The following is a 24,816-nucleotide window of genomic DNA, read 5'->3' on the forward strand; positions in this document are numbered from 1 at the left end:
ATCAAATAAAGAAATAGCTGTAGAAGCATATTACTTAGAAATCTGAAATCAACATGCTAGGAAAAAACTAAAGGCTGGAATGAAATGCCTCCTGAGCAGTAAAGGATGGCACAGGGAGCTAACTTCCTTATAAGCCTTGAAGTACTATGTGTATATACCATTTTAATACAGAATCATTAATATTTTAAAATATACATATATGAAATTGAAAATTTAGGGAAAAAAAATTACTCACAATCTCTTCTCCATGGTTCTAATCTACCTGGAATATAAAGAGGCGACAACACGTAACCCCAGGTTGGAGATTCCACGTCTGTCTCCGTTGCACTGTACCTGAGGGATGGAATGCATACTCCCAGCAGCAACAGTGGTTCCAGAGGCCAAACAATGATTTTCAACGAAGGGGGTACATCAGACCTTCTAGGAGGAGTTGAAGATGTGGCAGAGGCATGCTTGTGTAGAAGAAATACCTCTGTTGATTTGGGTCCTTTATCTACATGCTTCCCCACCCCTCTTTATCTCTGTTTTCTGCACTAATATAAAGAAATAAATCTATGAATTCTAAACTGCAGGTATTACTTGTGCAATATAATTTTAATATAAAATTTAATAATAACAAAGTCCTAATAATGCATTGTCAAAACCCTTACAACTTCCCATAAAGTAAAAAAGTCACCTCATGGGGCAACCAAGCACCAATACTCTTAAAGAGTAGGTGGAATGCCAATGATATACTGTTGCATTTTTCCACTTATTTTTATGTTTCCAAATACACAACCTAAGTTCTGTTTCACTCTCTTCCTACCCCACTTCATCATTTTGAACTCCATACTTCAAACTCATAAATGTTTCTTCTATTAAAAAAGAGGCACTTTTAGTGTGAAAAGATTTTTATTTCAAAATAAAGAGCACAAGGTCTTACACAACATATAAAATTAGTGTTACTACCCTCAGAGGTCAAGGTTAGCAACCTTTCTGGCTTATACTAATTCATCATGAACAACAGATGGACTGAAAGGCCTGTAAGCACAGCTGTAAGGTCTCATGGTATAATTCCCTTTGTCGATGACAAAATTATTAGGGTTCCATTTAAAATTGAAAATAGTAGCAGCTTTTCCAAAAGATCTAGCTCCCAAAATTATATCCAGAACTCATTTAAGATCTTAAGTTAAATACCTTGTATATCTATATCATTATAATCAATATTTCTGACAACCACAGCATAAGAGACTTAACCTTGGCTAATAGTTTTTCTCATCATGAAATCAAGTGAAATACCTTATTTTTGCTCTCTTCATAAATAGAAAATGACCAAACATCACACACACTTTATTCATGTTTACTGATTATATATACAGAGAATATTCAATAATCAGAACTCACCATTTGCAATATACATTAAATTATAATATAACTCCTACTACAAAAGCTATCTATTGACCCAAGATAAAAACTGTGTCCAGAGTTTAAATACATTAGAAATTACAAAAAAAGAAAAAAGAAAAAGGGAAATTAGAAAGTGGTCTTCAAATGGTGAAAATCTAGAAGAATTCTCCAACATCTGCTCTCTTATCTCGACATTTGCTTCGAGCTTTTGTTCGAGCTTTGAAGGCTGCAGAATTATATAAATGCTGAAATGAAAAAAAGGAAAATACACGTGAGCCACTAAGGCTTCAGATATTCTTATGAAGTTAAAAAAATAAAAATAAAAAAATCACAAAGGAAAGAAATGAACTAATTTGACTCTAGAAATATTTTAAATGTTTATAAGACACACACAAAGACTGAGGGGGAAAATTAACACATAATAGTTCATGGCTATTCTGTACGAAAAAAATAATAATCAAACGTAAAATACCAAGAAAATTCCAGCCAAAAAATTTTTTCAAAGTATATCAACATTTATTCTGGTCAAAGAAAAGATAAATCATGAATTAATGTGAATAAAATACTCAACTTTGCTGTTAATTAAAATAACAAGGAAAAACATCATAAGGTTTCATTCAAACTAACAAATGTTTAAAATTATAAAACCCAATGCTGTCAAATATGTGTGTAATAGCTACATGCTTTCATTCACTGCTGAAAATAATTAAAAATGATAGAATAATTTTGGAAGGTAATTTGGCAATACATATCAAAAAATCATAATCAAAGCCCTATAGTCCCTGAAATCCTTGTAAGGATTTCTTCCAAGAAATAACTCAAAAGAGAAAGGTATGTAAAATATTAGTATTTATTAAAAACGGTTTTAAAATACCCAACAATCAAATTATATGGCTATCAAATGATTAAAGATTTTTTTAAAAAAGATTCTATAAACATACAATTAAACGATTCACACCCACTAGGATGGCTATAATTCAAAACAAAAATAAAAACAAAAAAAGTGTTGGTAAGGATGTCAAAATTTGAACTCTCATACTGCTAGTGGAAATGTAAAATGCACTGCAGTCACTGTAGAAAACAGCTTGTTGGTGCATTAAAAAGTTAAACACAGAATTACCACATGACTGAACCATTCCACTCCTAGGTATATACCTACAGGAATCAAAAACAGGTACTCCAACAAAAACCTGTACATATATGTTCACACCAGGACGATTTAAAAGGGCCAAAAAGTGGAAACAAACCAAATGTCCACCAATGGATGAACAGATAAACGTGCGGTGCATCCACACAACGGAGGATTACTGGGCCACAAAAGGGACGGAAGTACTGACACACGCTACAGCATGGATGAACCTCGGCAACATTACGCTAAGTGAAAAAAGCCAGTCACAAAAGGTCACATTATATGATTCTACGAATATGAAACATCCAGAACAGGTAAATCCATAGAGGCAGAATGCACGCTAGTGATTGTCAGCAGCTGGGGGCAGAAGGGAAGGGAACAGGGAGTACTTGACGGACGTTTGTTTCCTTTTGAGGTGACACAAATGTTTGGAAACTAGATAGTGATGATGGTTGTGTAACAGTTTAAGTGTAGTAAATGCCACTGAATTGTACACTTTAAAATAGTTTATGTTATGTGAATTTTACCTTAGTAAAAAAGAATAAAAATATAAGGATTTTTGAAATGTTAAATAAAAATAGTATTAGTCATTAATGTTACAAACTCTGAGCATACTTGTTTCCTCACTGGTAAATGGATTCGGTGATTACTAAGTTTAGGCTCAGTTATCTGATATGAAAGAAGCACAGTGCAAATATTTATCCTTAAATATATAAACTTCATAGAATAAAAGGAAACCAAAAAATGAAAATAGCTTCTATGTTAATAGGATTATGGATAAAAACTTTTTGTTGTAACCCTCCATACTCTAAGTACAGTAAAGTTTCTGTACTTTTAGTCCAGCTATTCTGTGTCCAAAACATCACGGAGAACTAAAATCTCACAGACACAGTTAAATACCTATCATCTGGCAGAATCAAAGCTTCGGCTCCACTTTGCTTCTGTACATTTAGTTCTATTTAAAACAAAAACCAAACCTACCCTTTCAAAACGAGAAATCTTCATTGTTTTAAGTGTTGCAGCATCAAGCATCACCGGGGGTCCAAGTTCAAATACATTGCGAAGGAATTCATTTGACTTAAATAAAAGAAAAATGTAATAAGGCTCAGTATTAAATAGCAGCTTTTTTTTTTTAAACTACATAAAGTGAAATCTGGTTAACAGAAGTTATGTGGAGCTTAGAAATATGAATGTAAGTCACTTATTTTCTTTCTGTTTCTCCTAAGACCAAACTGGTTTTCCAATGCCTTGAATTCAAGAAACCTATGTCAAACTATTCGCATTCCCACAAAGACATCAATAGTGCCACAACAGCCACAGAGATGGTCTACCTGGCTTACACAATACAAAACAAAAAGTTTCATATTTATTCAATTTAACTTTCAAAAATAAATTTGCTATTTTGCATATCATATGCTGAAAACATTCTGTATATTCAAACTAACTTCAAAAGCCAGTTAAGTGAGGTGCATTCAAAACTGCTCCCTAACTTGGAAGCAAACATATAGAAAGGATGTCACCCACTCACCTGCAAGTGGTACTGCATCCCTGATCCAAGAACCTCCTTAAAGGTGTCATATGTATGTTTTTTGACCCAGCAATCAATATACATGCGTTCAGGACCAAATTTAACAGTTTCTGTTGGAAAATCCCGTTCCTGGCCAACAGTAAAACAAGAATTGTATGAGGAACCAAAATGATCTAAAGAGATCCTACATAAACACAATTTTAAATAGACATATATACATGTTGAAATGAATAGTATGGTTTAAACCAATACCTCCTTCCCTGAAACATGAACAGACTAGAAAGTGAAAGTACTATCCCACATATAAGGGTGTAGAATTTGTCTAGCTGTGGTAGACTTAAAAACACACTAAGTTTTGATAAATATTAATGGCCAAACCACCCGTTATGAATGTTTTTAAATTTCAAAAGCACTCAACAAACTTGCTGGAAAAGTCAGATATCTGTATTGGTCTAGGATGGTGGGGGGGTGAGGGGAGCAGCAGTTACAGGACAAGTCAGACAAGATGCCTCCACAAGCCAGTGGTGAAAATTGAGGGAAGCAGAAATCTAGAAGAGGAAAGGAAGATAAATGGAGTTAAACCAACCAAAAAGGAGGATGAGCAACTAGAGGGTTCCAAGGCCCTAAAAGGAGTCTTATTAAGAAAATGAGAGGTAACATTTGAGTTCAAGATTTCAGAGATGGAATAATTTTACCAGAAGATGATTTCTAAAGTATAACCATGGAAAAGAGGTGGGGAGTAGAAGTGAAATGGATATAGGAACAAATATAGGATAAGGTTTTCCAAACGAATAGAGAAGTCACTCAGAATGGTGACACAACTTGAGATGAAAAAAATGGCCGCTCCATTCTTTGATGAATCACAAATATGGAAGAGTAACCAGGAAGGAACTAGGTGATCTCCACAGAGACAGGAGAAAGAAGGCGATGGAAACTCCACTGGGCAGGACCACGCCAATCGCCTTCCCCACATCTATCTAGTACCCTCCTCTCTCAGCAGAGGCAGTATCTCATGTAATAGAAAAGAAGGTGAACTCTAGACTTACATGGATGTGCCACTCCCTGGTTTGTGACTTTGGCAAGTAATTTAATCTGTTTGGGTCTGTTCCCTTGCCTGTAAAATGGGGCTATATCTATACCTCTACCACACAGAATTATTCGAGGTGTAAGCACGTCTGTGAAGCACATACAGTGCCTGGTCTGTTGCAACAGCTCAAAACATCATCAACAGCGACTTCCTAGGTGGCACAGTGGTTGAGAATCCGCCTGCCAATAGAGGGGACACGGGTTCAATCCCTGCTCCAGGAAGATCCCACATGCCACGGGGCAACTAAGCCGGTGTGCCACAACTACTGAGCCTGTGTGCCACAACTGCTGAAGCCCACGCACCTAGAGTCCGTGCTCCACAACAAGAGAAGCCACTGCAATGAGAAGTCCACGCATCACAATGAACAGTAGCCCCCACTTGCCGCAACTAGAGAAAGCCCGTGTGCAACAACAAAGACCCAATGCAATCAATAAATAAATAAATAAAAATTAATTAAAAAAAAAGAAAAAAAACATCATTATCAACAACAAGAAAACAGTAGGATTCTACTAGTTCAAGCCTTCCTTACTTCAGAAAACAGAGACACCAGGAAAAGAACTCCCTGTAAACTCAGGTGCATCTTTACCTATTCCTTTCTCCTAAATCAGACAGGCCCTCCTCCCTAATTCAAGGCTAATCATTATTCTTTCACCACTTCATACTCCAAATCTTTCACTTATATTTTCAAATGCTCTTTTCTCCATTGATTCCTTTTCCCATAAACTGTCTCTAGCATTTAAAACAAAACAACAGACCCTCCCACAATCCAGCAATCAACTCTCTTCCCCTTCCCATTATAGCCACTAGTCAAGGCACACTATCTCCTCTTTTTCACTTTCCATTCATTTTTCAATCCACTTCAACCTGGTTTTTTTCCCATCACTCGGCTGAAACTGCTCTTACAAAGGTCACCAATGACCTCCTAATTGACAAATCCAATTGACACATTTCATTCCCTCTCACTTGACCTACCCACAGCATCTGGCCCTGTTGAAAGAAAGCACAGTACGGTGCATTCAAACCAGCTTTGCTACTTACTGTTTTTTAACTATTCCTTTGGTCTCCATTTTTCCTTAAAAAGATAATTCTATTGCTTAAGAGCTATAATAGGAATGAAATAAGAAAACCGTATGTCAAAGCACCTAACATATTAAATGTGTGCCGATTTAATACATGAACTTCAAAAAGGGTTTCCGGACAAAAAGAAATGGTGCAGCAACAACCCCGCCCCCGCAATGGAGAACCCTCTTAGCAGCTGAATAACCTTGTTTAAAAGATCCAAGGAAGCAGAGTCCTTCACGGAAAGCTGGTTTTCAATATCAAAAAAGAGACAAGATCACTTAGCGAGGCTCTGAGGATAGGCAGGTATACTGAAGCAGGGCTGGAGGAACAGGGAACCCAGTCACAGGGCAGAGAAGGAACAGAAATCCTGAGATGAAGAGAGGGTGGATAAGGCCGGGGAGGGAGGTCACTAGAGGACAGAATTATGAGGCAAACAGAGGGCTTTCATTTTTAGCAGTGCCTAGAGAGGTGGTGGAGGGTGGGAAGGAGACAAGAGGCCTGTTAAAGCTGGTGCACATTGAAATTTCACGTGTTATCTCTCTCAGGAGCATCAGTACTTTGTGCTATGACTGGCCTGGGCTAAGGGGCCTGTCAACAGTGTCTGTTGGATCCTACTGACCCTTAAAACCTATTACCCAGAGAGGATGCAAAAAGACAGAAAATCTGAAATCAGATATAATCCATAAAATCTAGGACATGTCATCATTTTGTCTTTTGGAGGCTATGGGATCCAACTATAGGAATAGTTTATTCCTATATCCAGGCTTACTTAATTTGGAAATACTGCCACACTAATTATAAGACCAATAAGATCAATGCTTAGTATGCATGTATGTCTGTTCAAGTTAGGGTTTTTTGTTTTGTTTTTTAAATAACATCCGGAGTAAATATAAAATATTACTATAATGCAGTTAGAGTTAGCATTAACCAAAAATTTAGATCCCAGAGGAGCTTTATAACTAATTTATACTTCAGGTTGTGCTTTTTTTAATGTAAATTAAAACAAAGAAAGTATTTCTTAAGCAGGCTACATAAGAATCACTGGAACATTTCAAACCTGGATCAGAGTGGGGCCTTAGCATCTTTTTTTTTTAATTCCCATTCTAAAATCTCATATACACGTCATACTGAAAGACTCTTCAGTAATATTCTTAAAAGAGCTGCTCTGCCGGATAGCATTTACCTGAGAAACTCATCCTTTTTATCAAGAAATATTTTTACCTGGACACACACACAAAACTGTTAAAGACTTGGGTATTCTCTACAGTAAGATTGCCCTTTCCCTACAGTTCATTTTAACCATGTATTCTAATCCTTGAAGGTTTCTAAATCAATTTGTTTGCCAAGTAGGCTGAAGCAGGTTAGAAGATTATAGAAAGCATTCAAGCATCAGAAAATGATTTTTAAGTGACCCTGTTAAAATGTTGGGTTTTGTTATTTCAGTTTTCAGCAACTGACTTTCCCAGGGAGATCACAAAGGTCTTTGCTTAAAGACACTGACGGACAGGCAATAATTTACCATTCACAAAAAATAATTCACTATTCCTATTATACTAAGTATGTATGTGCTAAGAATGAGCACCATGGCTTAACTGATGGCAAGTACAGTAAGGAAATACATGTCTATCACTATGAATCTTTTTGATCTTTTTCAACATTTAAAACAAACTTTATAACATCAGAATTAAATTTTCCTTTGTTTAAAAAGAAAGAAATCTTTGTTTCTGTTGTTAAAAATCTGCTCAGTCTTAAAATGTGGAAATGATTTTGGTCAAAGGTGAAGTTCATTCAGCAAAACCACCCCAACTGACAAGTTTGGCTTAAAACAATCTAATTTCAAAAGCAGTGACTATTACAGCATTAAGAGGCCTACCTCCACTGCCCTCAGGATGTCTCTGAACACTGACCGCTGCTTTCTCTTGTCCACTTTGGCCCGGTGCTTATTTCCATCTGTAGCCAAAGCCCTAAGCATCTGAGTCAAAGACTCCATGTCTTCATAAAAAAAGTCCTGGTCGGAAAAAAACAACTTTATTTTGTGTGTTGTTAGTTGTTTTTTTGTTTCCCCAGCCTCTTCTAGAGCTAACAAAGAACAGTTCATCTTGGAAAATATCCAACAGGCTACATTGAGCAACACAAATCTTTGAGATGTTTAGAGATCTTAGTACAGATGCACACATAAACACTTCTTATCATGCAAATGTTTAATCCAGAAATGCTGCCTACAAGACGATACACTACCACCAAACAATGAACACTCCTCTTCCAAGTATATCCAGATGCATTCAAGCAATACTTACTGTGTTCCTACCATATTCAAGACATTACTGGGATTTCCAAGTTCAGTGATGGTCAGATACACATAAACCAATACAGCTTCTACCCTCTGGCTCCCCAGTCCCCAAAGCACATATTCCTAGAATTCCAAATATCCTTATGCCAAAAGGGTAAGCTATCAGTAATGTTTTTTAAAGCACCTAATTTCTAATTTATTGGCCATATTTCAAATAACCAATTAAGTATTTACATCAGGTGCACAACTCAAGTGATTAACTTATTTAAGAAAGATACTTTAATCCCTTTTGGAGGGAAGCCACAAAATGTATTTACTATTTGCTATAACCTTGAGTTGGTTATAGGTTTCCTTATTACAGTATAAATGGCTATGCTTTTAAGAAGTCTCTTTATTTTGGGTGTTTTTACTCGCTGATTAAATCTTACAACCACATTAAAAACTAAAAGATGATTCAAAATTATTTAGCTGACCAAAACTAGAGCAGATACCTATAGAAGCCAGAAGGAGAGCCATCTCCAGTTCTAGTTATTAATACCTGTTTCACATTTTTTTGCATTAGTGGTAATAATCATTTAACTTATTCTATTAAAACAAGAAGCAGTTATTCTGGGCATCCTTCATGTATATATTAATTACTCAATCTCAAAAAGTACAGATGTAACTTCTTTTAAAGCCTAAAATGAAAAAGATTATTACATTCCTGGAAAATAAGCTTGAAATTAACACAGATAGTCTTCCAAGTAAGCAAGTATTTTCTTATTGTCAATATTTTAGAGATTGTATATCCTTAACTGTTCTAACAAACGTTTCCTTCAAATGTTCTAATTCAACTTCCTATGGCTGAGTTAGCTGGAAATAACACCTGTTAACAAGATTTCCATCTAGAAAAGCAGTTACCAAAGCTGATAAGGTATTATTAAAAATGGACCAACGTTATGTTTATCTCTGTATTTAAATTCCAATAAATTTGATTCCATCAAGTGGAATCACTTATTGATTCCAAATAAGTAGTTTCCTACTTATTTCACTGGCTACTTGTTCTTTTGTATTATTCTCAAAAAAAAAAAAAAATTTACAGAAGAATTAAAAATACATATATGAGAATACACCAAAAATTAATGAAAACTCTATGCATTACCTTAATTTGTTCTAAAAGACTGGGAACCACGGCCAGTGGTTCTCAACAATCTTACCTGCCAGCGGACCTCTGGCCACATCTGGGGACGTTTTTGGTTTTATCATCACCTGCCAGGAGGTGCTACTGGCATCTACTGAGTAGAAGCCAGGGATGCTGCTAAATATCCTAGAATGTACAAGACAGCGCCCGCCTCCAAAAACAACAAATTATCCAGCCCAATGTATCAACAGTGCTGAAGCTGAGAAACCCCACTGTAAATAATCTCAGCAATCAACAAAACTCAATCTAGTTTAGAGAGTCTGAATCGTTGAGCTGAATATAACACCTGCGAAATAATTATTAAATACTGTATGGAAATGTCTCCATAATGCGGTTGTACTTTAAAAAGAAAGAAAACATAACAAAACATATAACAAAGCTAATTTACTGAAGTTTGGGATATATAACTGTACAGTAAAACTATACACTCAGGGATAAAGGAAAAATGGGCTCCTAGAGGGACAAATACCTTAACTCTTATCAGTAATGAAAACATAACTGCATAGTCAAAAGCCCTGGATCAGAACCTCAAGCCTATTACTCATTATACCAAGTTTTAAAAATTATAAATGTTTTGGCACCTGTAAAATGAAAATATCCACCCTCCCACATGATAGTTTTAAGGATTAAATCAGACAGTAAATATAAATTTGCCCAATAAATTATGAAGCATGAACTATTACATCAGTATTTTAGACTCAGAGGAATTCATGCAGAATTGGACTTTTAAGAAATCAGTGTAGCAATTACATCTATAAGAGGAAGTTTACTGTCATTCAAAACATAGGTTCTGCAGTCAGAACATCAATATTTGAGAATCATAAACATCCTTACTTAGATATATATAACCTTGGGCATAATTACACTAGCAATCTGTCTCAGGCTCCTCTGATATAAAAAGGGGATAGTCAATACCACCCACATCTCATAGGTTTATTGTAAGGCCTACACAAAATATATTTATACATTCTAAAAATACAGAAAACACAGTACATAAACATCCTTCATGCTATAGCTCTTCTATGATATAGCCTGTTTCAGTCTAACAATATAAATGCTTCAAACAGGTCAGCTAAAGATAATTATTTCGTACTAAAATAACAGATATAGTAAGTTAAAAGGTTTCAAAAGCTGAGTGGACCAATAAAGAGCTTTAAAAAAAAAAAAAAAAAAAAAAGCTGAGTGGAATTAGAATCAAATGAAACCACAGAAAACTTTTTCGCAGAGTTCAAATACACAGGATGAGATGCTTAAAGTTACAAAAATCATCCCCCAAACTAGTATTTCTATGAAGAAGTCACTGGAGCACTGATGATAAACAAAATAGGCTGGGTCTTGCATGGCCCTCCTAAGTGTTAAGAAATAATAATGGGGAAGCTTAACATTAAAACAGAATTTAATCCCTCCCCACTTCACTGCAAAGCGCTGACTACTATTTCTGGAATGGTTTTATCTGACTCAACTACAAAGACTTTTATTCTTTTCATTCTCTGCTAATTGAGGCAGAATGTCTTTGTCAAGGTATGGAGACATTTTAACATGAGTCAGTTAACCTATAAACAAAAGCAAGAAATGAGAAGCATGTGGAGTGGTCCTTTCCGGAAATATAAAATCTAAGTGATTTAAGGCCCGGGGTGTGTGTTGTGAGTCTTTGGGTTTTCTTTTCTTTGTTTCCGCTCTCTCTATCCTCAAGCACTTCGCCTGTCAGCTTAGGATGGAGCAGGAAAAATGAGGGAAGGTCTGACTATCCTATATTTTAGTATATTTTCCTGAATCAGCATATCACGTGGCCCTCAGACCTATAATTCCACTCACTAAACAGTCCTGGTGTTAGTTTAAGTTACCCTAGAGAGCTCCTAAAAGGCCACTACTAGACTAGCAAGGGGGAGGTGATACGCAACTCAGTAGCAGTGCAGGAACAGCCACCACTTACACTGCACTTGGCATGTGTTTCCAAGAACCGTATGAGGCAGTGACTACTAGTATCTCCATGGTACAGGTAAGGACACTGAGGCATAGAGAAGCTGCCCAACATCATCCAACTCACAAGGGTGAAAGAGAGTATTTGAACCCAGGCAGAGCAGCTCCTGAGCACTCTCTTACCTGCTTGGCTGTATGGCAGACACACACAGTAAACCAAGGGCACTCTCACAAACGAAGGATTACTAATCCTTCATATCAACTTTGAACAGCTATTATTAATATTTCACCAACTCATTCTTTAAAACCTAACCTAAAAGCCAGCTCTTCAGAAGTTCTTTACAAAAGTCTCCAGGCTTATTTCATCACATTGCTAGATTTCCAGATTAATAATAACAGAAAACAATTATGTCAGCAAAAGGCTCTGAATAATTCGATGCCACACGTGTGCTACAAAAACCTATTGTTTAACTAATTTTTTGAACAGCTTATAACTACACTAACCCACCACCAGACACTCACCTCCCTTCAAAAAACTTAACAAAAACAGCAAACAAAACACTAGGTTCTGTTTTATAACCCAGCTCATTTTTGTCTTTGACACGGACTTTTGTCAAATTAAACACATTTGGATGAGTTCTCCTGGCTATCACATATGATTTATTAAGTCAGAGAACAAGATATGTAGGTAGTAATATATTTACATTTACACAAACTTAAACAAATTCAACATGCAAAACTTAAATTGTATCATTAGTTCACTTCAAAGATACACTTCAAAGGAAAAAGAAAAGAAATTCCCATTTCTAGTCAGTAGAGGAATACAAGATTAAAAACTGAGACATCTGGCTTCTGTGCCTTGAGGTTAAGAAGTCATTGACTAGCTCAATAAAATGAAAAGGACTGCTAAACTCGAGTCCAATTTCTCACATAAGGAGACTCATTAGCTACTGACAGCATTCATAAATTACTTTTAATTTGTACCTGCTATCTTTCAAAGTAAGGGGGTGGGGGCGGGAGGGGGCGGTGTGGGCAACCGAAACACAGGCCGAGAATGGAACGTGAAGGACCAAGGCAACCCAGAACTCATATTAATCATGTTTAGAATTATCCACTGTTAAATAACTTCTTTAATTGCAGACAAAGTTGCATTCCAATAATAGTCTTTCTCCTTAAATTAAAAAGCAGCTAGTAAGTAACCTAAGATTCACACAAAGAGGTCACAAACCAGGGTGACCAACGGTTGCATATGGCTTAAGACAAAGGGTTTCCTAGAACATGGGATTTTTCAGTGCTAAACTCGGAATACTACCCGGATGGTGGATCACCTATTGGTCACCTATCACAAACTCTAACACCTTCAAAAGCCAAACTGTGGTTAAAAAAAAAAACAAAAAAAAACCCCAATAACCATGAGTGGACAGTGGTGGAGAACTGCAAAGCACATGTCCAAGGTTAAAGGGCCATGTTTATTTCCATCTCTGGCTTAAAAATTAAACATAACAGTAACTAAACTCATTTGACTTAATCCCAAACCTATTCTATTTAATATTTCTTGTATTTGTCTGACATTTATTATAAAGCATCCACGCCTGAATTACCTTAATGCATCTCAAGTGTGAGAAATCCAAGAAGATCCAAAAGATCTTACAGAACAACTCTCTCCATGAGTAATGAGTGTACCTAAACTTCAGTTTTACAGGCAGCAACGATTAAGTATAATGAACTCAAATATTGCTCTACCAACCCCTACTGGTTTATGCTCCTAAAAGTATTACATCACCACTGCCAAGAAGCAGGACAATCAGTCACTAGGTTCTCAAGTGGGCCATGCTCTAAAGTTATCATCCACTTCTTAATTGTGAGGGTAATGATGGAACAATGGTCCTTGTCACGCAAGTTTTTTGTTTTACCCATCAGATACTTACACTCTCTATTCCTCTGGCCAATTCAAACAGAAGTGCCAAAGATTCACCGGCGGCTATTCTCATGTTTACATCATCAGAAGAGAGGAGGCTTGGGAGTTTATGGAAATGCCTAGAAAACAGTTCGTCATTACTATGTGAACACAACCAATTATGTCAATAAATGTTGTTTTTATAAAATAAGAAACTAAAAACACATACACTTCAAGCTTTTTCTTCACTTCATTGATTGGGCATATGGTCAGTAATAATGTCCACGCGAGAAGCGAGCTGATATGAAGTGCTGTAGTAGGGGTGCTGCAGAGAACGTTAGTTTCCTTCTCTTTGAGATAGGACTTGGTGAAGATATTTTCCAGACACTGCAGAGTTGAATACAGCTCCTAATGCATAAGAACAGGAAATAAGATTACCATCTTAAATGAGAAATGTGCAGATAACTGGAATCAAAAGGCTGTCTACTTACAGTAATGTCATCTGTGGCAATAAAACAGCAAATACCAAAACAAGTTGCACACTAAAAAAAGCAAAAAGAAAATAGACATTAATGTGTGCCATTTTCTTATTAATTCTACATCTTCCTGCTTTTATAATTTAATGTGAAAAATTTCTCAACTACATGACTACATTAGGTCCCGCGTATAGTGTAAAAAGAAAGAAATATAAGGTCAAGGGTTAAGGCAAGTGTGTTTAAGGTCTGCTACTAAACTCAGAGTACGACTTTAAGGAAAGTTACTCCATTCCTCTCAGATTTTCCTTCATTAACCTAGCAAATCATTTAAAACTTCGTCAAAGATAAAGATGAATGTGGATATCTGAGATAAAGAAACCTAGTCTCTCTATTATAAAAGCCTTTAAAACACAAATCTCAAAAAATTTAAATAACTATTCTCAAACTTCCCACCAAAAGAAGGATCCATTAACTCAGATTTTATTTAGTTTGGAATATGCTGAAAAGAGGTTGGGAATCCTGTAATAGCTTTTTTTTTTTCTTTTGGGGGCGGGGGGTTGCTAAACACTCCAAGACCACCAAGGTAAGGCTCACCTTCTAGGGTAGAGTCAGAACATTTATGTACAATCTACTTGCAACATAAACAGGAGCCATCAATTCTCAGAACACGGCTCTATCAAATTAATCACATAAAAACAGAATTTGGGACTTCCTAGGTGGCACAGTGGGTAAGAATCCACCTGCCCATGCAGGGGACATGGGTTCGATCCCTGCCCCAGGAAGATCCCACATGCCGCGGAGCAACGAAGCCCGTGCACCACAACTATTGAGCCTGTGCTCTAGAGCCTGTGAGCCACCATTATTGAGCCCATGTGCCGCCACTACTGAAGCCCACGTGTCTAGAGCCCGTGCTCTACAAGAGAGGCCACTGCAATGAGAAGCCCGCGCACCACAATGAAGATGAGCCCCCGCTCGCCACAACTAGAGAAAGCCCGTGTGCAGCAACGAAGACCCAACACAGCCAATTAAATAAATAGTTTATTAAAATAAATAAATAAAAACAGAATTTGAAATTTGTAAGGCTTTATTACTCTTCATTTCCCTTTTCTCCCTATGTTACCACTAAAATTCCCTCATGTTGTTCCAAGTATCACAAAAGCTTAAATCTTTAAAGTTATCATTCATATGCCCAGGTTTCCGCTAGTTCTTTCCAGCACTATGACACTCGGAATAGTAATCTGCTTGGTGTCACTGTTTTATTTTCACAGCAGCAGTGAGAAGGATGAAGAAAGTGCCTTTAGGTGACCACAAACCCTCACGTGCAACCAAAATTAAGTGGTCGCCCCAAATATCTAATCAACAGTGTTTTCTGTCAAACATTTCAAATACCCCTATAGTATGCACAATTTAAAAATTGCATGAAACTACCCAAAAAGGAAGAACAGAAAGGTAAAGAGCAAAAGCATGATTAAATATTTTACAATTACTAACAGTACTAGGGGACAGAGATTCCTATAACGTCACCAAACTCCTATTCCTTTGCTTCTGAACTATTCCCAGCATCCATACAGGTGGTAAACCAAGGAACCCTTGGCAGAAGCAACGTGCCTCTGTCCTCTAGCTTTCCCATCTAGCTACCATAGCTGCCATTTGAAAAGAACCTAAGGTAGGGCAGAGCTGCAGGATAGATGCTTAGGGACCTTGCTGACTTGACTGGGCAGTGATATGAACAAGAAATAAACTTTTATTAAACCACTAAGACTTCAGGGCTTATCTGATACAAAGATTAATGTCACTGACCTTAAGTAATACTAAAGAGGAAGCTAATTTGAATAATCAGTATTAAAAAGTTTTAAACTTAAACTGATTCTCTCCTTAGGAAAACAGCTTAAGATTCAAATCCACTAACATTGAATTCTTTAGATGTATTAAGACTCTTAAGATTCTTAAGATCCATTAAGATCCAAATCTTAAAATCCATTAAGATTCAAACCCACTTTCTAAATCCATCACAACCACCTCATGTTTCTGTGATAAAGCAAAACATGTTCATGTGATCATTTAAACCACTTATTAGCATACAAAAAACCAACAACCAAAAGAAACAAAAAACCCCAAACCCACAATTTTAAGTACTGCAAGTGGTAAATATCAATTAGAGAATGAAAGCTTTTCCAAACCTGAAAACCAAATGAATATTTTCACAAGTTAGAGTTTCAGAGTTTCCTACATCTACCAAATACACCTGTGTAACTATAGCATTCCGCTCTCTCATTAGGGCTCTTAGGCCACAACAGCCAGAATTTTTTCAAAAAAAAAACCACTCCGTTTCTTAGAATAAAAAATAACCACAAAATAAACATTGTCTAAACCATTTCTTTAAGCCCCAATAAAAACTGGATCATCCTAAATAACTCAACATAGCACTGTACTTCATATCAGCATATGGTCTTCCATTTCAAAGATACAGAAATCTTCTCTGTATGGGATGCTCTGTTGAGTCAGAAAATTTAAGGGGACAATTGTCAAAATGAGAATAAAATGTTAATTAAAAAAAACACTTTTTTTTTTTGAAAAGATGCTATTTTCCTAAATCATTCATCACAAGGTCTGGGTGTCGTGCCTAGACAGAGGTATAAATTTAAAAATCCTATACTTACAGTCTGCCTAGCCTGGATACTAGCTGTTCCATCACAAATTATTTTCTTCAGGATTGGTCTAAGAGTCTTTAAAATCTCTTCACTTTCAATTCCAGGGCCCAACTGAATACAAAGAACAGATGCTAATGCTGCAGCTGCACGCTGCTCATCACCTTTACCTATAAAAGAAGCCACAATACAACTATGACAAATCATTTTCAGCAGACTTATTAAGGCAGCAATCTCCCAAATTTGTTCAATTTCAAAACAGCATCTACCAATTATGAAACTCATAGTATGCTCGAGGCTTTGACATGAGCTATAAATCTAGTGAGGTTAAAGAGCTCAAACTCTAGAAACAGACCTCACTCAAATCCTAGATCTAATACTTATTAGCCAAATGATCTTAAACCAATTACTCTTATTCTCAAAACATTTCTTCATCTGTAAAATGGAGATTAACACCAATTTTAAGGGAGTACTGTAACAGTTCAGCTAAATAATTAATTTCAAGCTGATCTGACCTTCCAAATCCTTCATATACTCATGGAAAAGTGTTCAAGTAGCCCTTCAATTAATCTGTCAAGCATTTCAGATGTACACAGCCCATGAGGTAAACTAAACTTTCAGGGCCTCCTCCACCAGTATTTTTTTTTTAAATAAATAAGGAATTAAAAATAAGGGATTCTTGGGACTTCCCTGGTTGTCCAGTGGTTACGACTCCAAGCTCTCATTGCCAAATTCCCCTGGTCAGGGAACTAAAATCCCACAAGCTGCATGGCACAGTCAAAAAATAAAAATACAAATATAAATTTAAAAAAATAAGGGATTCTTTAAAACTATAGAAAAATATGTTAATACAAAGGTAAATGTAAATTAACTCTTTGAGAACTGTATACACCAGAGTTTGGGCAAATTTTGAACTGAAGTTATTATTTGATAAATTAAATATTTGTTCAGGTTCTAAGAAATTTTTAAATGTCACTTAGTCCAACTACCTTACAGGATACAGTTTCAATGTAAACACTTTTAACAAAGCCATTGTAGTATCTCAAAAAAGCTGACTCTGCTATCAACTTTATGAATAACAAGTTAAATAACTTCAGACCAGTCTCATGTTTCCTAGGCCTTTCTTTTTTCTGCACAATGACAGTTGGATTAGATCAAAGGTTTCTAAACATCCATTCTTGACAGAGCTTTCACCTGAAGCAAAATGAGAATAAGGACATAAAGCTAAGCTCATTCAATGTAAAGGAACATGTGTGCTTCCTACACTTTTGGTGCTAGAAATATTTTGTTGATAAAGTGATATGACAGTAGAAGCTAATTATTTTCATAATGTTCTTTACTTGGCAAAATAATTAAGCTGGCAGCCCCAAATCTTTTCAATTCTGGCAGTTCCTAAAATTGAAAGTTGCTAATATTAGACAATCTTTAAGGTCTCTCTTTATTCTTAAAAGTTCTATGACCATAATATGAATTCCAGAATCTCTATTACAAAGTTCTAAAGTTAAATATTCCAAGGGATATCCTGAAATGATGTCTTTGACAGGTATGACTGCTGTTTTAAATAAGAAAATGAGGCAGATAATCATGATACTTTGTTAATTTTAGAAAAATCAAGTAGGATGGCTTTTTAAATAATACTTTTTGTTGACATCTGACACAAACTCTCAAGCCTTTCTTATGTACAAGAGAATGGCAAACACCTCTTCTGATACAACGAAAATTGACAATCCACCCTATCCTTCCTAGTTTTAAACCGTTTATTACGTAAGCAAAAACAAAGCTAACAAGTTTGATTTTGAGTTCTAACAAGCCTGGCATATTCCTTGCCAATTACAAAGTTCTAAGAGTGAACCAGACTTCTAGTGCTATTAACAAATGTTACTGCATAGAAGGTAGCAAATTCCTTTTTGGTTCTGTGACTGTGACTCAAAAATAAGGACATTACCTTTTTTCAGGCAGCGTTCAATGCTATCAGTTAAAGTCATTCTTCTTTCCAGAATAAATTCATAAAGCATCTTTGAAGCCAGTGCATTTTTAATACCTTCAAGAGCTGCCTGTCTTGTCTTTGCACTATTTAAAACAAAACGTAAGAGAAAGAAGATCCAGTTGGAGCGTACCATCAGTCAATGAGACTTTTAAAAACAGCTTATTTCCCTCTCAATTTTTTTCTACTTACAGATTTTTTTACATCTAATTTTCATCCATCTCTCACCATTTTTCAATAATAATTTAATTTTCATCTACAACTCACCTTATTACACAAAAGATATTAAGCTGCTTTATATTACAGCATTTTCCTGTTTATTAGTTAAATAACCACAACGTTAAATGACCACATAGTATCTTATAGTTTCAATGTATAAGACACATTCTCCTACACTACATATTCAAGTAAACTCACATTTTTTTTTAACACTACAAAAGTCTAGAGTTCTTGTTTGCATCTTCTGGACTTTCTAATTCCACTTGTTTTAAGTTGGTTCTACAGCTACTGTTAAGTGAGAAAACAATTTAGCTTCGATACTTTTCAAAGTTTAGTTATCCTTTCTAGTTGAAGATTAGCTTTTAATTTAACAAATTCACTTCAATTATCAAAGTCATGTGCTCTTATGCTAGAACAATGACTAATCTGAGTCTATCAATCTCAATTCTAGTGGCATGTTCCTATCTACATTAAAAGTCCAAAGCAATAAGAAACACTAAAATATCCAAAGTAAACAAATCAAGCTTTAGAAAAACATAATGTTAAATGAAAGAACGGCACATGTTTTAAATAAAAGGTGGCTGATAGGACCAGAATGAAAAGAATTTCCAGTAACTCCTACCTCTTATCCAGGGTCAGGTCAATGAATCCCTTCAACTTGTACTCTAAGTCTTCTTGAGTTCCTTCCTCATCAAGGACTTCTGGTCCTAAGGAATAACAAAAACCAACCACTGTGATTTAAATAGAAAAAAGCAGATAGGGAATGGTAATTGTACACTCAGCTATAAAGATTCTTCCACCTAAAGCATCCTTTTACCTAACACTGCAAATCTAAACTGAAAACTCATACCATCTTCAGCAAAGCTGGAAGGATCGCTGTAACCACTGCAATGGCTCATTGTTTCAATCGATGCATCCTCATCACTAAAAGGTTGAACATTTCGATGCTGGCCACCTAGTAAGTAAAAGAGGGTGGAGGTAAATGGTTTTGTTGCCATATATGCAAACACTTAACTTGAATTTTTTAATTTACTTAAGAAAAATCCAGTAATATAAATCCAAATTTAAGAGATTTTTTTTTTTTTTTTACAAAAGACCACACTTAAATATTCCTAACATAAGTCAATTCACCTAATATGTATTTCAGAGCACCAACAACTTACAATGTAATACATCAACTTCAGAAATATATCAACCATCGAAACATGCAGCACCCATTTTCAGTGATACAAAAAGTGGTATTACGGATGAAAAAACTACTTCCAAATCATGACTTCAAATTATGAAGACAATGAAATTAGATAGACCATCATAAGAATAAGACAAATATATATTTCCAATGAGAGTAACTGGGCTTAGTAAACAGTAACTGGTGAATGGGTTAGGTTTTATGTTACACATGTCTATGTGAAAGGGAATTTAAGGAGTTAAGGGATGGTATTTTAAAGACAACTCGAATTTAGAGGGTCAAAAAGGCTTAAAATAAAAGTTTTGGATAGGGATGTTGACAAGTGGATCCCAGATGGCATAGAAAGTAATGATAGGAAAAGGATGAAGTAATTGATCACTAAAGAACTACAGTGCTGATGAGATGTGTAAGAAATTATAAAGAGCTCTGATGGGCTATTTGGGTGATAGCCAGCATAGTCAACTACGGGATTTTTGTTCCCAAGTCATGGAAGACAGAAAAGCTGAGAAGTCTTGTGAACTAGCGTGTGAATCACTTAAGGAGCAGGACTATGAAATGGTCCCCACGCACTGCACAGAGGCCCTCCACTCTCTTGGCCAGTACTCTATGGCGGACTTCGCAGGGCCATGTCCACTGGAGAGTCTTTACAAAACTGCCTCAGTTTTGCAAGTGAAGAACTATGGGCAACATGCAAGCTGATCAAGACTGCAGGCATGGTATGTTTAAAACTGGGACTTTTCTCTGCTTCAAAGATTTCTGAATTATTTAATTGAGCAATGTTTAGGGTTTGACTTTTTTCACATGCCAATTTCAAAAGGGACTATAATATTCTACAAACCCACCTTACTGTGGTGACCAGTGACTAAGTTGGATGATGACTTTCCTACTATAATGGGTGTACATGTGAACATTTGTTCCTAGTCATGAGTGTTGACATTCCTGTCACTCCCTTGGAAAGACTGATAGTGCCCTTTTAAAGTCTGTGTATTTTCAGTCAATAAAGAGTCAAGTTTCAAGAATAAAATTTTTAAAAATTAAAAATTTTGGTATTTGATATAGGATAAAAGCCTATTAGATAAATTATCTTTAAAAGAAAGGTTTTAACATATCCAATGGTCTTAAAATATCAGTGCTATTACTAAAGAGTTAAAACTTTTTTTAAAGCTAGAATCCTTCTCTCAATTTCATTAATCTAAGGAATAAATCTATATTCCTACTCACTATCATTTCTAGTCACTTTTGCTTTGTGGGAATTTCATTTTAATAAAAAGATTACCCAGTCATCAACTACATTGAGCACTGAGTTGAAGTCCGTCCAAAATTCTGCTCCCAAAGTGACCTTGAGTTACCTGATTTACCTCTGAGCCCGAAGAAGAGACTGCACTAGATATCACTTAGGTCCCTATGTTCAAGAAATTTGTGTCATTTACTATATCTTAAGATAAGCTTTTCAAAAATTCTCTTAAGTTTAATTAAGCCTGTTGTTGTTTTTAATGGGGGTTCTTTTTTTAAATCAAAACAGATGAGACTTTAGCAGATTTTTAAATCAACACAGGAAGCAAGTGCCCTTCAAATTTGCTTGCTATCCCAAAGAGAATAAAGTGTGCCAAAGTAGTGAAGCATAAAGAATAAGCAATGAAGCCAAGATTCCAAAGCTTCTTACTCATAGTGCTTAGGACAAGAATAAACAAATAAACAAAGACCTATGACATCATACTCTATTTCTGGATCCATCCTCAAATGTTTTCTTGAAGTCATAGCAATAGTTAAGTCATCTGCTTAACTTTTACTAACATTCATTCACAAATAAATTTACAATTTTTTATTTTTCATATTCAGCCTAAACTGTCAAGAAGAGTTTCCTATCCAGGTCTTACTCAGCTCCCTTCTGTAAGTTTCAATGATTTTCCAAGGTCCAAGGGAAAAAGAGATTTAAAAAACAAACAAAAAAAAACATCAAGGAAAAAACCCTGTGTGTCTGATATCTAGGTCACATTCACCCACCTTGTGATTCATTAATGTGGCACTGAGACATATAAAGTTCTTATTTCTTAGAGGACTTACTTATTAATAAAGTTTTATTCTTTCCTAAAAATGCTCTCTTCAAATTAAGTGCTATGAAAAATATGCATACTTGAACAACAGGTCAATTTTATTAGCTTCCTAGACCCATTCACTAACTTAAAAAGGAGAGAATTTAAATGGGAAACCCAAAGTGATACAGAGAACTTGGTTATCTTTTGGCTGTACATGTGAAGATCTCATTTGAATCCCATTCCTTCTAGATGTCATTTAAAAATACCAGTAAGGTTAAGTGACTTTTAAGTACAAGTCTGTGACAATTTTCCATCTCTTCTACTCAAAACTATTATTTATTCATTTCTTTCTTTAAGTAAAATCCACAGGGAATCAAATAAAGCCTTTCAAAAAGTAAATCTCACTCCCTGGCCCAATTAGAAGCAAGCACAGTTAAGTTTTAATATAAACTTCCAAACATAATCAAGGCATGCAGTTTTATAAACTAATCAAAGAATTCTTTCCTACCGATTAAAGGTCACAAATGAATCTCCTGGAAAAATCTGAAAGGCAATCCCCCACTGCCTCCTGAGATTATTCTCTAAGTACCAGGAAGGAAAGAGGCTGGACCGGAAGCTTCAAAAGGGAATAAAGGTTTCTTTCTGATTCAAGGTAACATCATTACCATTTTCAAAATGACTTCAGTTTGCTGCAACTCCATCATTTGTTCCATCAACAAAAGGTAAACTTAAAAAAGAATAAAATAAATACAAACCTTCTACACAGAATTTAAATGTTTACTTTAAATGAGAAAAAGCTGAAGCAGAAAGGTAATGAAGTATCCTCAATTCACACAGAGCAATTAGATGCAACAAACTATGTATTTTATATCTTGATCAAGAATGAACTTCATGAACACCAAGCGCAATCAAAATAAAGACCGATATAAAGAAAAGGGTAAAAACTGCATTTATAATAATTTATTCCTATTATCAATTATTAAATATTTAATACATGATCACAAAGTTTTCGTGCTGCTATAAAGCCTATAGAAAAGCTTTTTAAATAGCAGTTTCCAATCACCTTTGACAAGAAAACTGGCCTATTTTCTTGCTAAAGAACAAAGGCATATCATTCAGAGGCCAAAGTAGCAACTATGTTGACAAGTATATATGGCTAGTAGTAGTCCCGATGTGATAACATCTGAGGTTATTCTAACATTTAATTTCAAAGTTTCAGCAAATCAATTATTAAATGAGATGATTTTACCGAGTTTAACACTAGCTTTCAGTATGGTGTGTCTCCTAGGACTTTCTGCTTGAAGTCCTTTCTTTCTTAGCCGTATAACTAGGAGTAAAGAATCATTAATTCAGTTAAGCACCTACCCATTCAAGAAAAGCTTCAACTTCGCAAAGAGGAGACAAAAAACCCCCAAACTTTTGGCCAACTGCAATCTGAGCTCCTCACCACTCCCGCCTATGCCGGAATCCCAGCAGAGAACCTACAAACTACAGCACAAAGGAGAACGCGGTTTCTGCCCCGGGGAGGAGGAGGTCGCCTCGACTGGTTGCAGGAAAGCTGGGGGCTCAGCATTTATGCGGGGGTCATACAGGGATAACAGCAGAGTCTACGCTGGGACAGTGGCCCCCAGCCTCCGACGCCTCCGCCGGGCCAGATGAACAGGCGGGATGCTCAAGAAGGCAGAGCAATGGGATGCCACATGGGCGCCTCTGCGTCACCCCTGCCTCACCGCGCAAAGCTCAGGCCGCGTGACGCAAGAGCCGGTCCAAACCCGCCGGACTTTTGGCATTCCCGAGAACTCCATGTTGGAGCCGGGTGGTCAAAGGTGGCCAGTGACAGCATGGACGGAACTCCGAGCTCGGCCCCACCCTCCGTCAAGAAGAGCTCTAGAGAGCCAGCACCAGCTCCCGCCAGCTCCGGTTCATCCCCGACCCATTCCCTGGCCCAAAGACCCACTCGCCCCCTCCCAGCCCCCACGGCCGGTGCCCAAGAGTTCGGTTCGCATGCCAGATCCAAATCGCGCGAGGTACGGCCCCCGGGGCATGCTGGGAAGTGTAGTTCGCCGGCCACGCCGGGTGCCCCGCCAACGCAAATGTCTAAAGGAAAAGAACTACAACTCCCACAGTGCCGAAGGTTAAGAGACTCGCCAGCCCGGCCGGCAACTGGGATGCCGGCGGCGGGGATACCCTCGTACCTGCTGTCGCCGCCGTCGCTGCAGCTGCCCCTGAGCCGCCGCCACCACTACCACCGCGGTGGGGAGTGTTCCGCTTCTTATTCTTCGGCATCGTGGGACGCCCGGTGCCGTCTAAACTCGGAGCTTAGCGAAGATCAGCCGATGGAGCTGCACTTTTTACTCGTGCGTCTGTGCGGCGGGCGGCTGAGAGGCGAGTCTTCGGCTAACAACAGAGGCGAGAAGCGGCGCGGGTAAGCGTGGGCGATGGCGGCAGCAGAAATCCCCGTGAAGAGCTGTGATCGGAAACGATACATGTTTCTCTCTAGCGCGGGAGCTAAGGCGGGGCGGGCGAGGCCACGACGCCTTAAGTAGCAAGACCGCCACCTGTCGTCACCATACGTGGGCGGGACTCGAACTCTCAGTGGCCAATCCCCGTAGACCTCCCCACCAGAGCCCGGCTGCGGGCGGCCGGAGGATGCTGACTACCGATCCCATGCCGCAAGTCTTCCAGCGGCGCCCAGGCAGCCGGTCTTCCTTGCCGTGCTGAATTCTGGGAAATATAGTCAGCCCTGGGGAGCCGGCTCCCAGCTCCTCCCAACAGGCTTTTCCAC

General features: G+C 37.1%; 2 protein-coding genes across 2 annotated transcripts; both read right to left on the bottom strand.

Annotated features, from left to right (window-relative positions):
- Positions 1-872: 872 nt before the first annotated feature.
- On the bottom strand, positions 873-24,363 carry IFRD1 (interferon related developmental regulator 1). The gene is made up of 12 exons (XM_057731525.1): positions 24,227-24,363; positions 19,657-19,761; positions 19,429-19,513; positions 18,549-18,673; positions 16,616-16,773; positions 13,971-14,021; positions 13,709-13,887; positions 13,511-13,619; positions 8,066-8,200; positions 4,044-4,172; positions 3,497-3,592; positions 873-1,631 (listed from the first exon to the last, which is right to left on the bottom strand). The coding sequence occupies exons 1-12, from the start codon at positions 24,315-24,317 to the stop codon at positions 1,542-1,544; spliced, it is 1,353 nt and encodes a 450-aa protein (XP_057587508.1). The 5' UTR covers positions 24,318-24,363; the 3' UTR covers positions 873-1,541.
- LOC130851355 (uncharacterized) lies at positions 24,361-24,519 on the bottom strand. The gene has a single exon (XM_057731526.1). It carries the CDS (start codon positions 24,517-24,519, stop codon positions 24,361-24,363), a length of 159 nt encoding a protein of 52 aa, XP_057587509.1.
- Positions 24,520-24,816: the final 297 nt, after the last annotated feature.

Source organism: Hippopotamus amphibius, chromosome 4, assembly GCF_030028045.1.
Source record: "Hippopotamus amphibius kiboko isolate mHipAmp2 chromosome 4, mHipAmp2.hap2, whole genome shotgun sequence".
Taxonomy (NCBI): Eukaryota; Metazoa; Chordata; class Mammalia; order Artiodactyla; family Hippopotamidae; genus Hippopotamus; species Hippopotamus amphibius.

Excerpts from the sequence above, each read along its gene's own strand:
- IFRD1 (XM_057731525.1), bottom strand. The coding sequence starts at position 24,317 with ATGCCGAAGAATAAGAAGCGGAACACTCCCCACCGCGGTGGTAGTGGT. Across the intron at positions 18,674-19,428 it reads GACCTGACCCTGGATAAGAG|TGCAAAGACAAGACAGGCAG; the intron begins GTAGGAGTTACT and ends TGTTTTAAATAG. Across the intron at positions 13,620-13,708 it reads GTGAAGAAAAAGCTTGAAGT|GCATTTCCATAAACTCCCAA; the intron begins GTATGTGTTTTT and ends ACTGTTTTCTAG.
- LOC130851355 (XM_057731526.1), bottom strand. The coding sequence starts at position 24,519 with ATGTATCGTTTCCGATCACAGCTCTTCACGGGGATTTCTGCTGCCGCC.